At 41.2% G+C, this 19092-nt stretch overlaps 1 protein-coding gene across 8 annotated transcripts in view; it reads right to left on the bottom strand.

Moving 5' to 3' along the window:
* Positions 1-19092, bottom strand: part of SAP130 (Sin3A associated protein 130) — a 33634-nt gene that overhangs the window by 12109 nt on the left and 2433 nt on the right. For 4 of the 8 annotated variants that reach the window (XM_084638306.1, XM_084638310.1, XM_084638309.1 and 1 more), the window contains exons 3-13: positions 18469-18707; positions 17307-17465; positions 14538-14649; positions 6277-6401; positions 5274-5398; positions 4309-4459; positions 3796-3886; positions 3417-3521; positions 2639-2780; positions 2246-2367; positions 358-660 (exon numbers count right to left, since the gene is read on the bottom strand). In XM_084638306.1, the coding sequence (XP_084494432.1) occupies positions 358-660; positions 2246-2367; positions 2639-2780; positions 3417-3521; positions 3796-3886; positions 4309-4459; positions 5274-5398; positions 6277-6401; positions 14538-14649; positions 17307-17465; positions 18469-18707 (1674 nt within the window). The remainder of the gene's footprint in view (positions 1-357; positions 661-2245; positions 2368-2638; positions 2781-3416; positions 3522-3795; positions 3887-4308; positions 4460-5273; positions 5399-6276; positions 6402-14537; positions 14650-17306; positions 17466-18468; positions 18708-19092) is intronic. The other 4 variants (XM_084638308.1, XM_084638311.1, XM_084638312.1 and 1 more) reach the window with 1 other exon arrangement.

Raw genomic sequence — 19092 nt, 5'->3', positions numbered from 1 at the left:
CAGTGGCATTTCCAGCTTTAGTCATAACATCGTCAGACCAATACTAACTTAAAAAAACAAATCACTAAAATCTACTTGCAACCTGATCATGTAGTCTTGGCTCGTAAATAATGGAACAAAAACAAATCTATGGAGAGAGTGCATATTAGTGTATACAATGTCTGCTATTGTATTACCACTGTAGCTTTATAAAGGTTTGTACTATATAAATACTATTTCTCATCAGGGTGTGGCTTTCCAGAGAGTTAGACTAGCTAAAATACTTCAGTTGATCAAGAAGCTGGAGGTGAATTCAAGGCTCAGTTGCTCCCTTGAACTGAGCCCATACACAGCATGGACCTAGTTGGCTGAAGTTACCTGAAGTCTTTGTTTCTGTTTGTGGCTGCTGAGCATTGATTGGTGCAGGCTGGAGTCCCTGTGCGCCGATAGGTGCAGCTGGGTGGATCCCCTGTGCACCGATAGGTGCTGGCTGGATCCCCTGTGCACCGATAGGTGCTGGCTGGATCCCCTGTGCACCGATAGGTGCTGGCTGGATCCCCTGGATGTGACGGGCATGAGATGCATCTACAGTCATCAGCTGCATGGGATTGAGGTGCACAGTGGAGGCCACTCCTACGCCAGTCTGAGCTGTGATGGCAGAGTTGGGGGCCTGAGCTGAAACTGAGAACAGTAACATGAACATTGATTATTTCCACCCCAATAGACTACTTCATTTTCCTATGGTGCATAAAGAGGGGTTCTACACACTATTTGGATTTTTATTTAAGATGAAGCAATTTGCTTAACAGTCTGCAATCCCCTTGCTACTGCTGAAGATAACAGAATTTGAATAAGATTTTTCCTGTCACAAACTAACTCTCCAGACTGCTGAGAGCCATAAATTCAGATGCCTTAATTTTGCATTTACAATGTCTGTCTGTTGCTACAAGATACTATAACTTAATTGCAACACCAATTAGAAGGTGGGATACAACAGGAAGAAGGGAGCAAAGCCTGTGTTTTTGAAAGAATACTGTCAAGTTGTTCTTTAACTCACAAGTTTAAAAATTAGCTGTTGGAATCCTGCAACTGAAATCTGTATACTACCCCTGACAGTTTGGTCTCTACTTTTGCCACTGACATGTCACTGAAGAGTCCTTTGAGTGTCAAGACACAAAATGTTTTCATTTTTTGAAAAAAGAAAAGAATAGCACAGAAGCATTTATTTTAAAAACACAGGCTTGCAAACTGGTAACAGTAGATCAAGTTTTGAGCCTACTAATATAAATTAAAAAAGAAAAATATCTGTGATAGTTTACAAAAGAAGAGAGAGGAATAGAATCCAAGTGTGGAAAGCTTTTAAAATATAGCCTAATTTAAATTTTCTCTAATCCTAAATCCTTTACACTACAACTGGGTGAACTGGTTTGTTCTTAAGCCGAACCCATTATCCAACACCCGCAATGCAGTGGAATTTAACCATTATGCAGAATGGTGCTCCAAAATATAAGCTTTCTTTTTAAAGAGAGATATATTTGTAGCCCTCATGATTGCGATGTTAACCATGATGACAAGAACTGACCTAATGTTGTATTTTTGAGTCTGCACCTGCTTGAATCAATAGTCAGACAGATGTGAACTGCCCCATTCTCCTGAATGAAATGTTAACTCTGAAGCCTGAACCCTAATTTATACAGTTAACTTTCACTACTGATCATTTCATGAAAAAGAGCCCACTAATGTACTTATCTCACCATTCTAAAATGCCTCCTCAAGGTGTCAAACACCCCTGCTGTAAAAGGGCTCCAGATTCTCACATTGCATCTCACCTTCCATGATGCATTTATATATTGTTAACAATACATAAATGTAACAGCACACTGAAAACTGGAAGTGGGGGACAGTGAACAGCATATTGAAGTAATATCACAATAAATAACCCAGGGGCTACTGTACTGAGTTTAGTGACATCTTAGGCCAGAACAACTCCCAGTTATGGGGACCCACAACTTCATCAGCAAAACTGTGTATGTTTGTAAGGTAAAAGCAGTGGGAATATTACAAAATTAAATTGGCTTATCAGAACATGGAGGATGGGAGACCCGTCAAAGAGATTTGGGTCTGCATAAACACCCAAACTCGTTTAGCAGAATCTCTGTGAACCAGTACCCTGAACTGCACTGAACACTTGTACCAGTCAGGCCTAGCATACACTTATTGCTACTCCAAGACTGCTCTAAAAGTCACTTGCATGGCAACTCCTTACCAGGGTATTGGCGGATGGTGGACACAGAGCTGGTGATGGGGGTATAAGTGTGTGCAGCCAAAGGGTAGGCAGAAGGCGGGTACGTTGGTAAGAAGTACTGGAATTGGACTGGCATCGACTGCCTACAGATAAGATACAGCAAGTGTCAGACAAATCATTACAACTTGCATCCACCTCTTCAACCCAAGTGCTCAGACCACTCTCTAATCTTTGCAACCTCCCTCAGCAAGAGTATCAACTAGCCTCGACTATTCTAGAGATCCTTTTCAGCTAGCTAAATTCAGAAACCTCAGACACCCTTAAGTGTTAGCTATCATGTCAATTCATGCATATGATAAACCTCTAGCAGAGAAGCAGCCAGGAGCTCTACTTAAAGAATTCTTTCCCACCTACCGGTTGTCACTTCTTGTTTCCATGGCAACTGGGTTTGGAGATGCTCGGTGTCCAGGTATGGGAATGAGATTACTCCTCTCTGATGTATAATCAGACTGGATTCGAGGAGAAGTATGCGTGATTTGCTGAGGAACCACTTTAGCTGCATAATGAAAAACAAGTAGCCAACTAACAGCCAAAACGAAGAAGAGAGCAGATGCAGAAAAGGAGAGTTTGAAATCCAGATGATTAAACTTTCTTCTCCTCAGTGAAAACGAACAAGTCTTTTTATTTCACTAACAGGGCAGAATCAGAGAAGAAATGGAAACTCTTATTCATTTGTAATGTGTGCCCCTTGGGCTCTAAGTGGACATATAAAATACACAATATCAAATTAAGTGACCTCAATCCCTGAATAATCTTAACTCTCCATGATCAATTTACTCCTTCATTGAGGAAGACACATTTATATTCCTTAGTAGGTATATCCTCAATACATCATACTACATGGTATGGAGTTCCAGGAGGCTCAAGTTTGTTTGGAATAAAGACTCATGTGAGGAGGCCAATAGTTAACTAGACTAACCAAGTGCTTCCAGAACTCTCCCTGCATCATTTAAAAATATATTAGGGCTCATTAAATCTACTTGTTTGTTTCTCCCAACTTGGATTGATTTTTTTGTTATTTCTCTTGTTTAATGTGCTAGTAATATATAGCTGCCCCAGACCATCCTGGATGAATGAGTAAAGAGATGTCAGCTGAATTACACCCATTCCATCAGAAGCTGTAATCACTCACCAACTGGGATGTTTGAGGTGGTCACAGCAGTGGCATGGGAAGAGTGAGAGGGCATTGTCATGGTGACAATTGTACTTGTAGGAGCTTGGGTATGAGACACAGAACCTGAAAGACAGAGAGTGACACTAGAGATTTCTATACAGCTGCATCACCCTAATATCCATATCCTAAACACAGAGAGAGAACTAGAGAACAAGCACCAGGAACTTTCTATCTAAGCATTTCCTCCCCCACGGACTTGCCAACAAAAACGGTTCACATCCTAACTAGGGACAGGATCTCTGATGACTGTTTGCAGATCGAAGATGTTCTGCCACCCCTTGTACCTCTCATCATCGTGGAGAAGGGATGCTCTCACTACTGAGCTGTGAATACTCACCAGCTGTGGTTGCTGAGGCAATAGTATTGGTTGCCAAAATGGGTGCCACGGTTGCTGCCGCCACCGGAGTACCAGTACTAAAAATGGTTTTCTAGAGAAAAGAAAGTTTCACAGCAAGAGAAATGTACAGATACATTTTACATTTTATTTGTTTTAAAATCATATTGTAGCTATTCCTCAGAGAACAGGACACCAGGTTTCTATCCTAACTTTGAACCCTGTTCATCACTTACTCTGGGTCATCAAGATGTGGTTCAAAGAAAGAAAAAAAACATGGGATAAGGCTGTAAAAACCAATTGTGGGCCACGATTTTCTCCCGACACACACCCTTTCCCCCCACAGCTGACTGCCCACACATACACCTGCCCCTTGTCCATACACCACTTGCACTGATCACACCAAAACCAAAGGTGAACAACTGTGGCCATAACTTTTGAACCAAAAAAAATCACAACTTTCTCACACCCTGAACTGTGGAAGAAACTACACTGATCTCATCTCATGGGATTTACCTGAGTCATGGTGTGGAGCTGCTGTTTTGGTGTACCTATGGCTGGGTGAGATGGCAGTGTGATCCGAGTTGCTGTGTCCCGTGGCTGCGCAGGACGCGGAATACTAATAGCTGCAGAAGGTGGGTGCTGCTGGAGAGACAGAGCGTGCCGACTGGGAAAAGAAAGAAAGGATGTTCAGAGAAGCAACCTTTATTTAATATCCAGACAGTTAAACAAGGCATACTGGCTCCCCCCATACTGGCAAGTAGGGACATCAGACTCCACTTGTCTTTTCTTTGAGGGCTACACTACTATCGAATCCACGTTAACACAATTTGCAGAAGTGACTGCTGTATAATTCTTATTCTGCATCTTCCATAGGTGGGAACACACAGATTCCTCAGTATCTAGAGATACCAACATGAGCAAAACAAGCTAATTGCAATTTCTAACCCTCCTCCCCACGAGATATTTTGAATAGTCCAACACTAATATGCCATTTTCTACAGCAACTTCTGCTAGAAGAGGATGGGACTGAATTAGCCAGGTGCTGCCCTGGCAGACCAGTAAACCCAATTCCTTGGGAAACAAATTGGTCAATGAGCTCCTGTTTAGCTGTTTATCTCTCTTGGAACAGAAAACAATATTTAGCATTTACAGTGTTTTTCCTTCACAGAGCTGCAAGCATTTCACAAAGATGGGTAAGCATTATTTTCCTTGTCTTACAGATGAACCCACTCAGACAAAGGTTAAGTGATGTGCCTAAAGTCACACAGCAAGTCACTGGCAGACCAGAGGAAAGAACCCATGTCTCCTGACTCACTCATGTGCTGTATCAATTGGACCTCAGCAGAGAAATCTCTTCAACTCCTATACAGTATTTCTGACATTCACAGGGGTATCAGCCTCCTCTACTCCCCTTCCTGCGGTCTATATGAATGTCAGGAATCTTGGGGTTCCCCAAGACACTTTCCTTATGTGTTTACCTCAGGATTGATTCCGTAGCATGTGCTGCTGTTGTAGTAATAACTGGAGACTGAGCTCTTGTGGTGGAACCTGGTGCTATTACATTAGGAGGGATGGTGCTCGATGTCGTCACAGGAGGACGAGACTGTAAAGACAACAGAATAATAAAAGTAAGTCACAATGGTGCAAATGAGAAAGTATCTGGGAAATATTTTGATAAAGCCAAATTTCCTAGATCTCAGTATAAAATACTGGCACTTGGAGATGTTCCCAGTCTATAAAACTCTTTTGTGAACTCCTAAGAAGCTCTGGGCTGGTTTTCAGAGCAGAAGCATCAGAGGTAGTTGATGATCAAAAGCAGTTAATAGACCAGATATTATGGAAACTGTTCCAATGATTCAGCGCTTCCATATGCTATTAGAAAATATGTTTTTTATTTTGATGCTTTCCATTCATGACTACCAAACGTTATCTATACTATACACAGTTATGCAAATGTGGTTACATTTGAACATAACTATAAAAATATGCACAACATTATATGGAATCAGACATCCACATGAGCACGCACCCCTTCACCATCTCATTTTAAATATATATATTTCCTGGTCCAGTATTTAGCTTCTATCACCCTGATCAAACTGATTTAAAAGTCTGAGCATAAAGTAACAGCACAAACTCAAGCCAGGCCTTTTTGGACTTAAATAAAGTTTTCACGCACATCCAAAATTAGGACTCCTCCAGAATCTAATCAGTTTGTAGACAGTTTAAAGGTCTAATCTCCAGCTCATAGTTAGCCTACAAAAAAAGGCCTGTAAAGCTTTCTGAATGATGCTGCCAATGCCAGCTTCATAAGGCTGGGGTGTCTAAGTAACAAAAACAGAAGGGATGGTTGCCAATGGCAACAGCCCAGTAAATAAAGGCTGCTAATCTTACATTCTGGGTGGATTCCCCCTACAAGTCAGAAAGATCTCTGAATGAACAGTAATAGAGTGTCTGCAATACAGCATGATTGCCGCTTGCCTGGATTGGTTGATGAATGATGTGCTGAACAGCTGGCTGAGCTGTTGCTGCATTTGGCAACTGTGAAGCTGGCCTCAGAACTGTGGTTACTTTAGAGCTGGACATCACAGCAGCTGCTGCCGCACCTGAGGAACAAATCACGTGTGTTATTGCAAAACATATCAAAATGACTGAATTACCAATATACAGAGAGGCATGTAAAATTAAAAAGGTCATAAAGGAGTTTTTAAACTAAGGGCTGGGAGAAAGCCGATGGGTGCAGAGGAGCACGTGGTTCAAGCAGACACATCCCTTAGTGGATTTATTAAAGGGGATTCTCTATATCCTAGTAAAGAGGAGAGGACAGAAGTGGATAAACTACAAATGGGAATTGAAGAGAAACAGTCAAATGAAAAAGAGTCCCATTGATTTACATCACTTGAAGGCAGACAACTAAATACTGACAAATTTTGTAATTGCCTGTATACAGATACTAGAAGTCTAAATACTAAGATGTGTGTACTTGAGTGACTGGTATTAAATGAGGCTATTGATATAACAGGCATCACAGAAACTTGGTGAAATAATGATAATCAATTGGACACAGTAATACCCAGGGTACAAAATATACAGGAAAGACAGAGTAGGTTGTGCTGCTGGGGGAGGGCATTACATGTGAAAGAAAGTATACAGTCAAATATAGTAAAAATGTTAAACGAATCACACTGTAGAAATCTCTATGGACAGAAATTGCATGCTTGAATAGTTAAGAGCATAGCACTAAGAATACACTACTGACCACCTGAACAAGATGACGACAGTGATTGTGAAATGCTCAGGGAGATGAGAGAGGCTACAAAAACAGAAAACTCAAAAATAATGGGGGATTTCAACTATCTCCAAACTGACTGGGTACATGTCTCCTCATGACAAGATACAGAGATACAATTTCTAGACACAATTAATGACTGCTTCTTGGAACAGCTAGTTCTGGAACCCACAAGGGGAGAGGCAATGCTTGATTTTGTCCCAAGTGGCAAGAGGTGATTATAATTGAACCGCTCCGAGCGACCATAATATAAATTTAATTTAATATCCTGGGGCGGGGGGAAGGGGGCACACACACCAAAGAACCCTACCTCAGTAGCATTTAATTTCAAAAAGGGGAACTACACAAAAATGAGAAAGCTAGTTAAACAGAAATAAAAGGAACAGTCACAAACAAACAAACAGTCATGCCTGTAAGCTGCATGGAAACTTAAAAAACACCACACACCACAGAGGCTCAAACTATGTGTATACCCCAAATAAAAAAAAACAGTAAGAGAAGAGGGAAAAAAGTCACCATGGCTAAACAGAGTAAAAGAAGCGGTTAAAGACAAAAAGAGTCCCTTTAAAAATCTGATGTCAAATCCTACTGAAGAAAATAGAAAGCAGCATGAACTCTGGCAAGTAAAATTAAAACGTCTAGTTAGGCAGGCTGAAAAGGAATTTGAAGAGCAACTAGCAGACTAGAAGACACAAAAACTTTATTTCAAGTACACCAGAAGCAGGAAACCTGCCAAACAATCAGTGGGGCCACTGGACAATTGAAGCACTAAAAAAGGACACAAGGAAGACAAGGCCATTGAGGAGAAGCTAAATGAATTCCTTGCATTGGTTTTCACTGCAGATAGGAATAAATGGTCAGTTTTCACAGTGGAGAGAGGTAAACAGCAGAATTCCCCAAGGATTTGTATTGGGACCTGTGCTGTTCAACATATTCATAAATGATCTGGAAAAAGGGGTAAACAGGGAGGTGGCAAAGTTTGTAGACGATATAAAATTACTCAAGATAGTAAAAGTCCACAGCTGATTTCTAAGAGTTACAAAGGGATCTCACAAAACTGGATGACCGGGCAACAAAATGGCAGATGAAATTCACTGCAGATAAATGCACAATAACGCACACTGGAAAACATAATCCCAACTATACACACAAAACGATGGGGTCTAAATTAGCTGTTACAACTCAAGAAAGAGATCATGGACTCATTGTGGATAGTTCTCTGAAAACATTTGCTCAATATACAGCAGCAGTCAAAAAAGCTAACAATGTTAGGAACATTAGGAAACAGAGATGTTGAGACAGAAAATATCATAATACCAATATATAAACCCATAGTACGCTCACACCTTGAATACTGTATGCAGTTCTGGTTGCCCGATCTCAAAAAACGATATATTAGAATTGGAAAAAGTACAGAGAAGGGCAACAAAAATGATCAGAGGCATGGAATAGCTTGCATATGAGGAGAGATTAAAAACTCTAGGACTGTTCAGTTAGAAAAGAGACGACTAGGGAAGGATATGATAGAGGTCAATAAAATCATGAATTGTGTGGAGAAAGTAAAAAAGAAAGTGTTTTTACTTCTTCATATAACATGAGAACCAAGGGTGACACGATTAAATTAATAGGCAGCAGGTTTAAACAAACATAAGGAAGTACTTCTTCACATAATGCACAGTCAATCTGTGCAACTCATTGCTGGGGATGCTGTGAAGGCCCAAACGAAAACTGATTTAAAAAAAGAATTAGGTAAGTTCATGGAGAATAAGTCCACCAATGGCAATTAGCCAAGATGGTCAGGGATGCAACACCATGCTTTGGGTGTGCCCAAGCCTCTGACTGCCAGAAACTGGGTCTAGATGACAGGGAGTGGATCACTTGATAACTGCCCTGTTCTGGAGCATCTGGCACCAGCCACTGTCGGAGAACAGGATACTGGGCTAGACAGACCACTGGTCTGAGCCACTATGGCCATTATGATGTTCTTATTTTATATTTCTCGTTTTCATTCTAGTGATGCAACTTTAAAATTAGGGCTAAAAATGATGATACTCAAGAGATACAGAAAGGATTTTTTGGCCTTTATTGCTAATTCCAAAAAAAACCAATCTGCTTTGTTGGATCTTTTTCTGCGCTGTTACGGAGGATGAAAGGCCCAGAGAAGGAGAGCAGTCAACAGGAACAGAAGGAAACCTTCCCATAGTTGGGACTCTCCTTCCAGATGATATTGGGGTATCCCCTCGAACTGGGGTTACCTCTCAGGGGGAGGGAACTCCAGTCATTAGGAAAAGGCAGGTGTTAGTAATGGGAGATTTGATCATTAGAAACATAGATAGCTGGGTTTGTGATGACCCGGAGAACCGTATGGTGACTTGCCTGCCTGGTGTGAAGGTTGCGGATCTCTCGAGGCATCTAGATAGACTTATGTGTAGTGCTGGGGAGGAGCCGGTGGTCATGGTACATGTAGGTATCAATGACATAGGAAAGGGTAGGAAAGACGTCCTGGAGGCCAAATTTAGGCTGCTAGGAGAGAGACTGAAATCCAGGACCTCTATGGTGGCATTCTTAGAAATGCTTCCAGTGCCATACGCAGGGCCAGGTAGGCAGGCAGAGCTTCAGAGTCTCAATGTGTGGATGAGATGATGGTGTAGAGAGGAGGGGTTTAGATTTATTACGAACTGGGGACACTTTTGCGATAGGGAGAGCCGATACAGGAAGGATGGGCTCCACCTAAACCAAAGTGGATCCAGACTGCTGGCACTTAACATTAAAAAGGTTGCAAAGCAGTTTTTAAACTAAGAGATGGGGGAAAGCCGACTGCTGCAGAGGCGCACGTGGATCGGACAGAGAATTCTTTTAGAGGAGAGTCTATTGCTAGAGATTCTCTAGGTTCTAGTCAGGAGGAGGGGATGGAAGAGGATAAAGTATGGGCCAATCAGAGGAGAAACATTCACATAAAGAATCCGACACATCAGAAAAGTGCAGACAAATAAACAGTGACAAGTTTTTAAAGTGCTTGAACACAAATGCTAGAAGTCTAAATAGTAAGATGGGTGAACTAGAGTGTCTCGTGTTAAAGGAGGATATTGATATAATAGGCACCACAGAAACCTGGCAGAGTGAGAACAATCAGTGGGACACAATCATTCCGGGGTACAAAATATATTGGAAGGACAGAACAGGTCATGCCGGGGGGAGTGGCACTACCTGTGAAAGAAAATGTAGAATCAAATGAAATAAAAATCTTAAATGAATCCACATGTTCCATAGAATCTCTATGGATAGTAATTCCATGCTCTAATAAGAATATAACAGTAGGGATCTATTATCGACCACCTGACCAGGACAGTGATAGTGACGATGAAATGCTAAGGGAGATTAGAGAGGCTATCAAAATAAAAAACTCAATAATAGTGGGGGATTTCAATTATCCCCATATTGACTGGATACAAGTCACCTCAGGACGATATGCAGAGACAAAATTTCTCAATACTTTGAATGACTGCTTGGAGCAGCTGGTACAGGAACCCACAACGGGAGAGGCAACTCTCGATTTAGTCCTGAGTGGAGCGCAGGATCTGGTCCAAGAGGTAACTATAACAGGACCGCTTGGAAACAGTGACCATAATATAATAACATTTAACATTCCTGGGGAATGATGGGAAGAACACCTCAACAGCCCAACACTGTGGCATTTAATTTCAGAAAAATGAGGAGGTTAGTTAAACAGAAATTAAAAGGTACAGTGACTAGAGTCAAATCCCTGCAAGCTGCATGGACACTTTTCAAAGACACCATAATAGAGGCTCAACTTAAATGTATACTCCAAATTAAAAAACACAGTAAAAGAACTAAAAAAGAGCCACCGTGGCTTAACAACCACGTAAAAGAAGCAGTGAGAGATAAAAAGGCATCTTTTAACAAGTGGAAGTCAAATCCTAGTGAGGTAAATAGAAAGGAGCATAAACACTGCCAAATTAAATGTAAAAATGTAATAAGGAAAGCCAAAAAGGAGTTTGAAGAACAGCTAGCCAAAAACTCAAAAGGTAATAACAAAATGTTTTTTAAATACATCACAAGCAGGAAACCTGCCAAACAACCAGTGGGGCCCCTGGACGATCGAGATACAAAAGGAGCACTTAAAGATGATCAAGTCATCACAGAGAAACTAAATGAATTCTTTGCTTCAGTCTTCATGGCTGAGGATGTTAGGGAGATTCCCAAACCTGAGCCGTCTTTTGTAGGTGACAAATCGGAGGAATTGTCACAGATTGAAGTGTCACTAGAGGAGGTTTTGGAATTAATTGAGCAACTTAATAGTAACAAGTCACCGGGACCAGATGGCATTCACCCAAGAGTTCTGAAAGAACTCAAATGTGAAACTGCGGAACTATTAACTATGGTTTGTAACCTGTCCTTTAAATCAGCTACTGTTCCCAGTGACTGGAAGACAGCTAATATAACGCCAATATTTAAGAAGGGCTCTAGAAGTGATCCTGGCAATTACAGACCGGTAAGTCAGTACTGGGCAAATTAGTTAAAACAATAGTAAAGAACATAAATTGTTGTGCAAAAGTCAACATGGTTTCTGTAAAGGGAGATCATGTCTTACTAATCTATTAGAGTTCTTTGAGGGGGTCAACAAACATGTGGACAAGGGGGATCCAGCGGACATAGTGTACTTAGATTTTCAAGAAAGCCTTTGACAAGGTCCCTCCCCAAAGGCTCTTATGTAAATTAAGTTGTCATGGGATAAGAGGGAAGATCCTTTCATGGATTGAGAACTGGTTAAAAGACAGGGAACAAAGGGTAGGAATAAATGGTAAACTTTCAGAATGGAGAGGGGTAACTAGTGGTGTTCCCCAAGGGTCAGTCCTAGGACCAATCCTGTTCAACTTATTCATAAATGATCTGGAGAAAGGGGTAAACAGTGAGGTGGCAAAGTTTGCAGATGATACTAAATTGCTCAAGATAGTTAAGACCAAAGCAGATTGTGAAGAACTTCAAAAAGATCTCTCAAAACTAAGTGATTGGGCAACAAAATGGCAAATTAAATTTAATGTGGATAAATGTAAAGTAATGCACATTGGAAAAAATAACCGCAACTATACATACAATATGACGGGGACTAATTTAGTTACAACTGATCAGGAGAAAGATGTTGGAGTCATCGTGGATAGTTCTCTGAAGACATCCATGCAGTGTGCAGCGGCAGTCAAAAAAGCAAATGGGATGTTAGGAATTGTTAAAAAAAGGGATAGAGAATAAGACAAGAGAATATCTTATTGCCCTTATATAAATCCATGGTACGCCCACATCTTGAATACTGCGTACAGATGTGATTCCCTCATCTCAAAAAAGATATACTGGCATTAGAAAACGTTCAGAAAAGGGCAACTAAAATGATGAGGGGTGTGGAATGGGTCCCATATGAGGAGAGATTAAAGAGGCTAGGACTTTTCAACTTGGAAAAGAGGAGACTAAGGGGGGATATGATAGAGGTATATAAAATCATGAGTTGGTGGAAAAAGTGAATAAGGAAAAGTTATTTACTTGTTCCCATAATATAGAAACTAAAGGCCACCAAATGAAATCAGTGGGTAGCAGGTTTAAAACAAATAACCAGAAGTTCTTCTTCACACAGAGCACAGTCAACCTGTGGAACCCCTTGCCTGAGGAGGTTGTGAAGGCTAGGACTATAACAGGGTTTAAAAGAGAACTGGATAAATTCATGGGGATTAAAAGTTAATGGCTATTAGCCAGAATGGGTAAGGAATGGTGTCCCTAGCCTCTGTTTGTCAGAGGGTGGAGATGGATGGCAGGAGAGGGATCACTCGATCATTACCTGTTAGGTTCACTCCCTCTGGGGCACCTGGCATTGGCCACAGGATACTGGGCTGGATGGACCTTTGGTCTGACCCAGTATGACTATTCTTATGTTCCAATTTCTTACATTTAATAATGTTATTTCATAAATCTGATCTTTTTCAATTCCAAACTATTGAAATAAGTGAGTAGGAGTAACTGAAATACCCTGCATATTAGATGAATGTGTAAAAAGTGGTCTAGCAATTGTAGTAATCTATCTGCATCTGCTGAAGTACAGAGGAAAGATGGATGCACAATAAATGGAATTTATCTTTTAAAACACCACAGCAAAATGCCTGGTATCAGTTCAGTAATCTGTCTACTGTTTGCTGTGCCAAAATGATCAGACATCTACAGTGTGAAAAAATTGCTTTTCCGAATCTAGTTATCACCCAAAACATCAAGCATTTCAACAGCAATTTTAGCTCATCGAAAAATCAACTGTTTGTGTTTACAAGAGGATCACAAACATAATGATTCACTCCAAATATTATGCAGTCAAATAATTTGATGGAAAACATACCATTTCTACAGATTTTGCTCAATATTATCTAGAATGAGTAATTTAACAGGAAGAAAATACGAACAAGTCATTGCAAACAGACAGACTAAAAATAAAATAAGTATTAAATGAAAATACAAAGAGCAATTGATGTTAAAGTGGGTTCCCCACAAGGCACAAATAGACACAAATTAAACGCTCAAAAAACGATGACAAAAATGGGTACATGCAATTTCTTCCATATGGGCTGTAAAAGACTGCAAATACAGCTACACACTCTTTCCCAAATACTTTGGTGAAATACAGTTTTTCTCATGCAAAATATTGCATGCACAAATATAGGATCACTGAAAGTGCAGCATGCCCAGAGTGCATGTTCTTTAGAGCTGTATACCTGTTTGTGAATGAAAATCACTATTAAGAGTATAGAGCAGTATTTTTTAAAAATGAGCTTAAAGTAAGTTTTAGATTTCTTTCTTGAGCAACTGCATAATATTGTGATCTAAACATACCGATGTTCCATGCAAGTACAGAGGACAAGGAGATGGAAAAAAAACTTTGGTAGGTGTTTTTTTGTATCAATCTGATTTTACCTAAGAACAGTTATCTCAGACACAAGTCTGAATGTGGGCCACTCAATACAGTAATACACTTTACTGCAGAATAGGAATGATATTGTGGCGGATGGGTAGGAAAGGAGACAGACTGCAAGGCATAGTAAGCAACCAGGAGCGAGCAGTGAATAAGCCATGACATTTTGCACAATAGACCTACCTAAACTAGGCCATGTTTTCTAAAGTACCCCACTGTTTTTCCAGCAGCGTTCAAACAGAAGAGGTGCTGGTGGCTGCCAGCATATTAAGCACCATCATGTACACCTGCACTAGGCAGTTTTAGAAAATATAACACTTAAAATGCCAGCAGCTATCTGGAATCCTATTTACATTAGCATTCTTACCCCTGGAGTGATACCCGCATTAACAATAGTGGGAAATTTTAAGGGAAAAAAGAAACTAGTGTAGATGCAGCCTTCCTGAGCAGGTGTGAAAAACGAGTCATTTTTACAGGCCATGTTGACTTCACCTCGGGGTAAGTGAGAAGCTCCAATGTGTAAAGGGGGACCAGGAGCACTACTTCGGATGATAGACATCTGAAGATTTGTTGCCATGATATGCTGCACGTTACTGGAATGTCCCTGCAGGGAAAAAAAGAGGATTCCATGAGAAATGTTGCCCAGAGAAAAAGATCACATTTGCAGGTAATTGCCCATGTTAAAAGGTTAAAGGCAGCAACAAACCACATTTAACAGTTTTGTGGAAAAACACCAGTATGCAGAGACATTATAAATGAGGGGGGGGTACAGACAAACATTTCTGCAGGATGAAGCTGCAGCCTCCTTCCATTTTCAATGAAAACTCTCCAACACACATCTACTCAGGCAAGTATGTGTCAGTTACCAATTTCTCTTTCTCTCCAAGTCACTGTCCCATTTCAATTGGGCAGGTGGCATTTCTGCATCTATTGATCTCTTTAGACAGTTCATATCACTCCATTCAGCAGAAATGAATAGAAAGATGGGAGACTGGGAAGAACTGCAACATATTAAATTAACTCCCCATATTTCACTTGTAACTGCCTTTCCAGGCATATTTAGGAACATCACTTAAAAGGCAATACTTGGTGTGAATCCCTAGTAGGTAGAAACACCTACCCTAAAAATTCGTGAACAATACTTGCTAACCAGTTACAAATAAAGTTTAGTAGGTATCACACTTATGTTACATTAAACACTTTATGTTAACCTAATGGTATTTCACTTGCTAGAGCTGAAAACTGGTTTTGGCAAATGAGCTTTGAAACGCAAGTTTCAGGAGCGTGCTTTTGCTAACTCCTTGACAGGTTTCAGAGTAGCAGCCATATTAATCTGTATCCGCAAAAAGGAGTACTTGTGGCACCTTAGAGACTAACAAATTTATTTGCGCATAAGCTTGGGAGACAGGCCAGTCCTTCCTTACAGACAGCCCCCCAACCTGAAATACTCACCAGCAACCACACACCACATGACAAAAACACTAACCCAGGAACCTGTCCTTGCAACAAAGCCCGTTGCCAACTGTGTCCACATATCTATTTAGGGGACAACATCATAGGGTCTAATCACATCAGCCACACTATCAGAGGCTCGTTCACCTGCGCGTCTACCAATGTGATATATGCCAACAATGCCCCTCTGCCATGTACATTGGCCAGACTGGACAGTCTCTACGTAAAAGAATAAATGGACACAAATCAGACGTCACGAATTATAACATTCAAAAACCAGTCGGAGAACACTTCAATCTCTTTGGTCACTCAATTACAGACCTAAAAGTGGCAATTCTTCAACAAAAAAACCTTCAAAAACAGACTCCAACGAGAGACTGCTGAATTGGAGTTAATTTGCAAACTGGATACAATTAACTTAGGCTTGAATAAAGACTGGGAGTGGATGTGTCATTACACAAAGCAAAACTATTTCCCTTTGTTTATTCCCCTCCTACTGTTCTTGTCAACTGCTGGAAATGGCCCACCTTGATTATCACTACAAAAGGTTCCCCCACCCCACACTCTCCTGCTGGTAATAGCTCACCTTTCCTGACCACTCTTGTTACAGTCTGTATGGTAACACCCATTGTTTCGTGTTCTCTGTATATATAAAATCTCCCCACTGTATTTTTCACTGTATGCATCCAATGAAGTGAGCTGTAGCTCATGAAAGCTTATGCTCAAATAAATTTGTTAGTCTCTAAAGTGCCACATCAACTCTTTGACAAGCATTCACACCAAAGCCTCGCCTACGCTCAGAGCTTTCAGAAGTTCTCCTCTACTGGTCTGGTGTGGGACAGCACTGGTGGGGCTACAAAAAGCAGAACTAGTGTAAACCAGTTGCTTACCAATACAACTGGACTTGCTTTGAGTAGAGTTAGACAACAAGGTGATTTAAAATAAAATCAAACAAACAGCATCCATTTATACTAGCATGTCCGTTGGTTGAGCAGCAACAGTGGGAGAGTTTAAGAAAATGCTTATTATTTCAGTCTGCTTGCAGGTCAGTATGCTACCACCTTGTATGTTCTGTCAAATGGAGTCTCAAAACTAAAACTAGTAGCTTTCTAAAAGAGTAAAATGATAGCTTCACCTTTGCAGAAGGGATTGTGCTTTGTTCTGACGAATGAGCCTAAATCAGCAGATTTCTACAGATTTATTTGGCCCCAGCTTATCAGATGGACCAAAGGAGATGCAACTGTCACCTGCCTAGGGCAGTGGTGGGCAATCTGCACGCATCAGGGTAATCTGCTGGCAGGCCGCCAGACAATTTGTTTACATTTGCATGGCTGCCCGCAGCTCCCAGTGGCCACAGTTCACCATTCCCAGTCAATGGGAGCTGTGGGAAGTGGCAAGGGCCACAGGGACGTGCTGGCCGCTGCTTCTCGCAGCTCCCATTGGCCAGAAACAGAGAACCACGGCCACAGGGTGCTGCGTGTGGCCGTGCAAATGTAAACAAACTGGCAGCCCGCCAGCGGATTACCCTGATGGGCCACAGGTTGCCCACCACTGGCCTCGGGTTTTAATGGGGTGGGGCCCTACGGCCTTTGCTTCATCTCCCTACTCAGCTGCATTTTTCTTATACATTGCTGGGGATGTCTGCTCTCAACTCCATACACTCTTGGTGGTTACTAATACTTTGGGGAGCAATGATGGAATAGTTCATCCCCCTCTCAAGGTTTCCCTGCTCTACTGATGGTTTCTGGACAGAGGAACTTCCAGCCAACATCCCATTTTAGTAAATAACAAGGGAGGGAAAAAGGAAACCTGTTGTCCACTGATTGTTGCCACAGGAATAGCTGAGGCTTGTGGGATACTGTTTTCCATGGTAACAGTAACCTGCCCAGGAACCTTGGTGGGAGCTGACATTGTAGAGGGTGGAGCAGGAGCAATGGGCCGGCTGGGCATGGTGGGCTTCACAGGAGGCTGCAAGAAACAAAAAAATAGTGACAATTCAATCCAAGGAAGTAGAGATCTCTCCTAAAAAAATCACAGCCTGGTGAGGTTTGCATCAATAGCGCTAGCAGGATGTGTGTGTTTTGAGGGGAAGGGAAGAAGCATGGGTCCCTTTCAGGTGAGAGAAACTGGAAGGAAGCAACTCTTCATAATGTCTCCTTGTGGACATTACTTAGCACAGCAGAACCCCAATCACACCTAGACACTCTGGGAGATACCACAGAACAAACAAACATCACAAATACAGCCAAAAAGCCAAACAAGACATCAGTATCCTGATTTACTTTTTAAAAAAACCTTTCATCTCCCTTTTCTCTTCCCTTCTTAACCTTTAGATTTTCTGCACGATACTTCTTCTGCCAATTAGATCTTAGATCATGTTTAGTTAAGGCTTAGATGGAAAAAGAGAAAATGGCTGTAATCAACCCTTTGCTCAAGTTACAACCATCCCTTACAAAGGTCCCCTTTTTGTGTCTTCTTAACCCCATCCTCACAAAAAGGATTCTGCCCAGCTATAGGAATTGCCTAGTTTGTGCATGATTCTTCATAACTTCGTTTTAATGCTCTATTTATATGTACAAGTGAGTATCTCACTGACATTCTTTCCTCCCTCTTCCAGGAAGGAATAGGGGGTTGTAAAATTGATTTAGATCATCCTTAATCTAAGAAATAAAGTAAGCGGAAAGGCCACAAAATGCTACCTAGGGGCTGCAAGGTTCCCAATCTGCCATCTGGAGTAGGGGCATCACACCAAAGAGGCACATATTCACAGAAAAAGAGCACAGAAAAAGAGCACAGAAAAAGAGCTGAATAAATAAATTAGGTAATTTATAGAAAAGAACATTTTAAGTCAAGAGAAGGTAAATGAAACACAACTGAAATTAGCCTAGAGCTGTTTGACTGCACTGGGAAAGTATTAACTCCGCTGGTGGCTTATTTTCACTATCAACTCAGTCATGAGCCACCTCTTTACCTTCATAAGTCCCTCTGAAAAGGAAAGTGGCACTGCTGGAGTCAGATGTGCCGGCGGAGCGGTCACTGTAACTGCAGCACCAGATTGGACCGTATGGTGCTGTGCCAACATCTGAACCTGTGGGTATGGCCGAACAACCACTGGTTCCTGTTTCTCTTCACGAGACTGTAGAGAGCCACCAGGGCCCATGTGCTCTCTGGGAGCAACTTCTGACTCTCGATTAGATTCATCACTCACTGCTGAGGAAAGAAAAAAGAAAAGAAGAGGATAAAAATGGGTAAGAAGTATGCACTCTTGCCCACAAGCCTAGAAATGGAGTGCAAAATGCATACATACAAAGGCAGTTTGTTTAAAACCTCCTGAACAAGAGACATTCACTACTCCTGGTATGAAAAACCTGCTCGAAAAACAAAAGTCTCCAGAATGTCATCAATCCTCCTGCAAAGCGTGCTCTGCATTCCTCTTAGAGCCGTAAGGATTATCCCCACACATCCTGGTCTAACCCAAGTCACAATCGTCTTTCTTAAAATAAACCTCTAATTGTAGCCTCTCTTTAAAGTGAATAATTAAATTTAAATGAATAAAATAAGCTGATCAAGACCATCACGCAAATGACTAAGGCCT

The sequence above is a fragment of the Lepidochelys olivacea genome, assembly GCF_965140295.1.
Source record: "Lepidochelys olivacea isolate rLepOli2 genome assembly, chromosome: 9".
NCBI lineage: Eukaryota > Metazoa > Chordata > Testudines > Cheloniidae > Lepidochelys > Lepidochelys olivacea.
The sequence above is the reverse complement of the archived record's forward strand: the minus strand, read 5'-3'. Positions and strand labels throughout refer to the sequence as shown.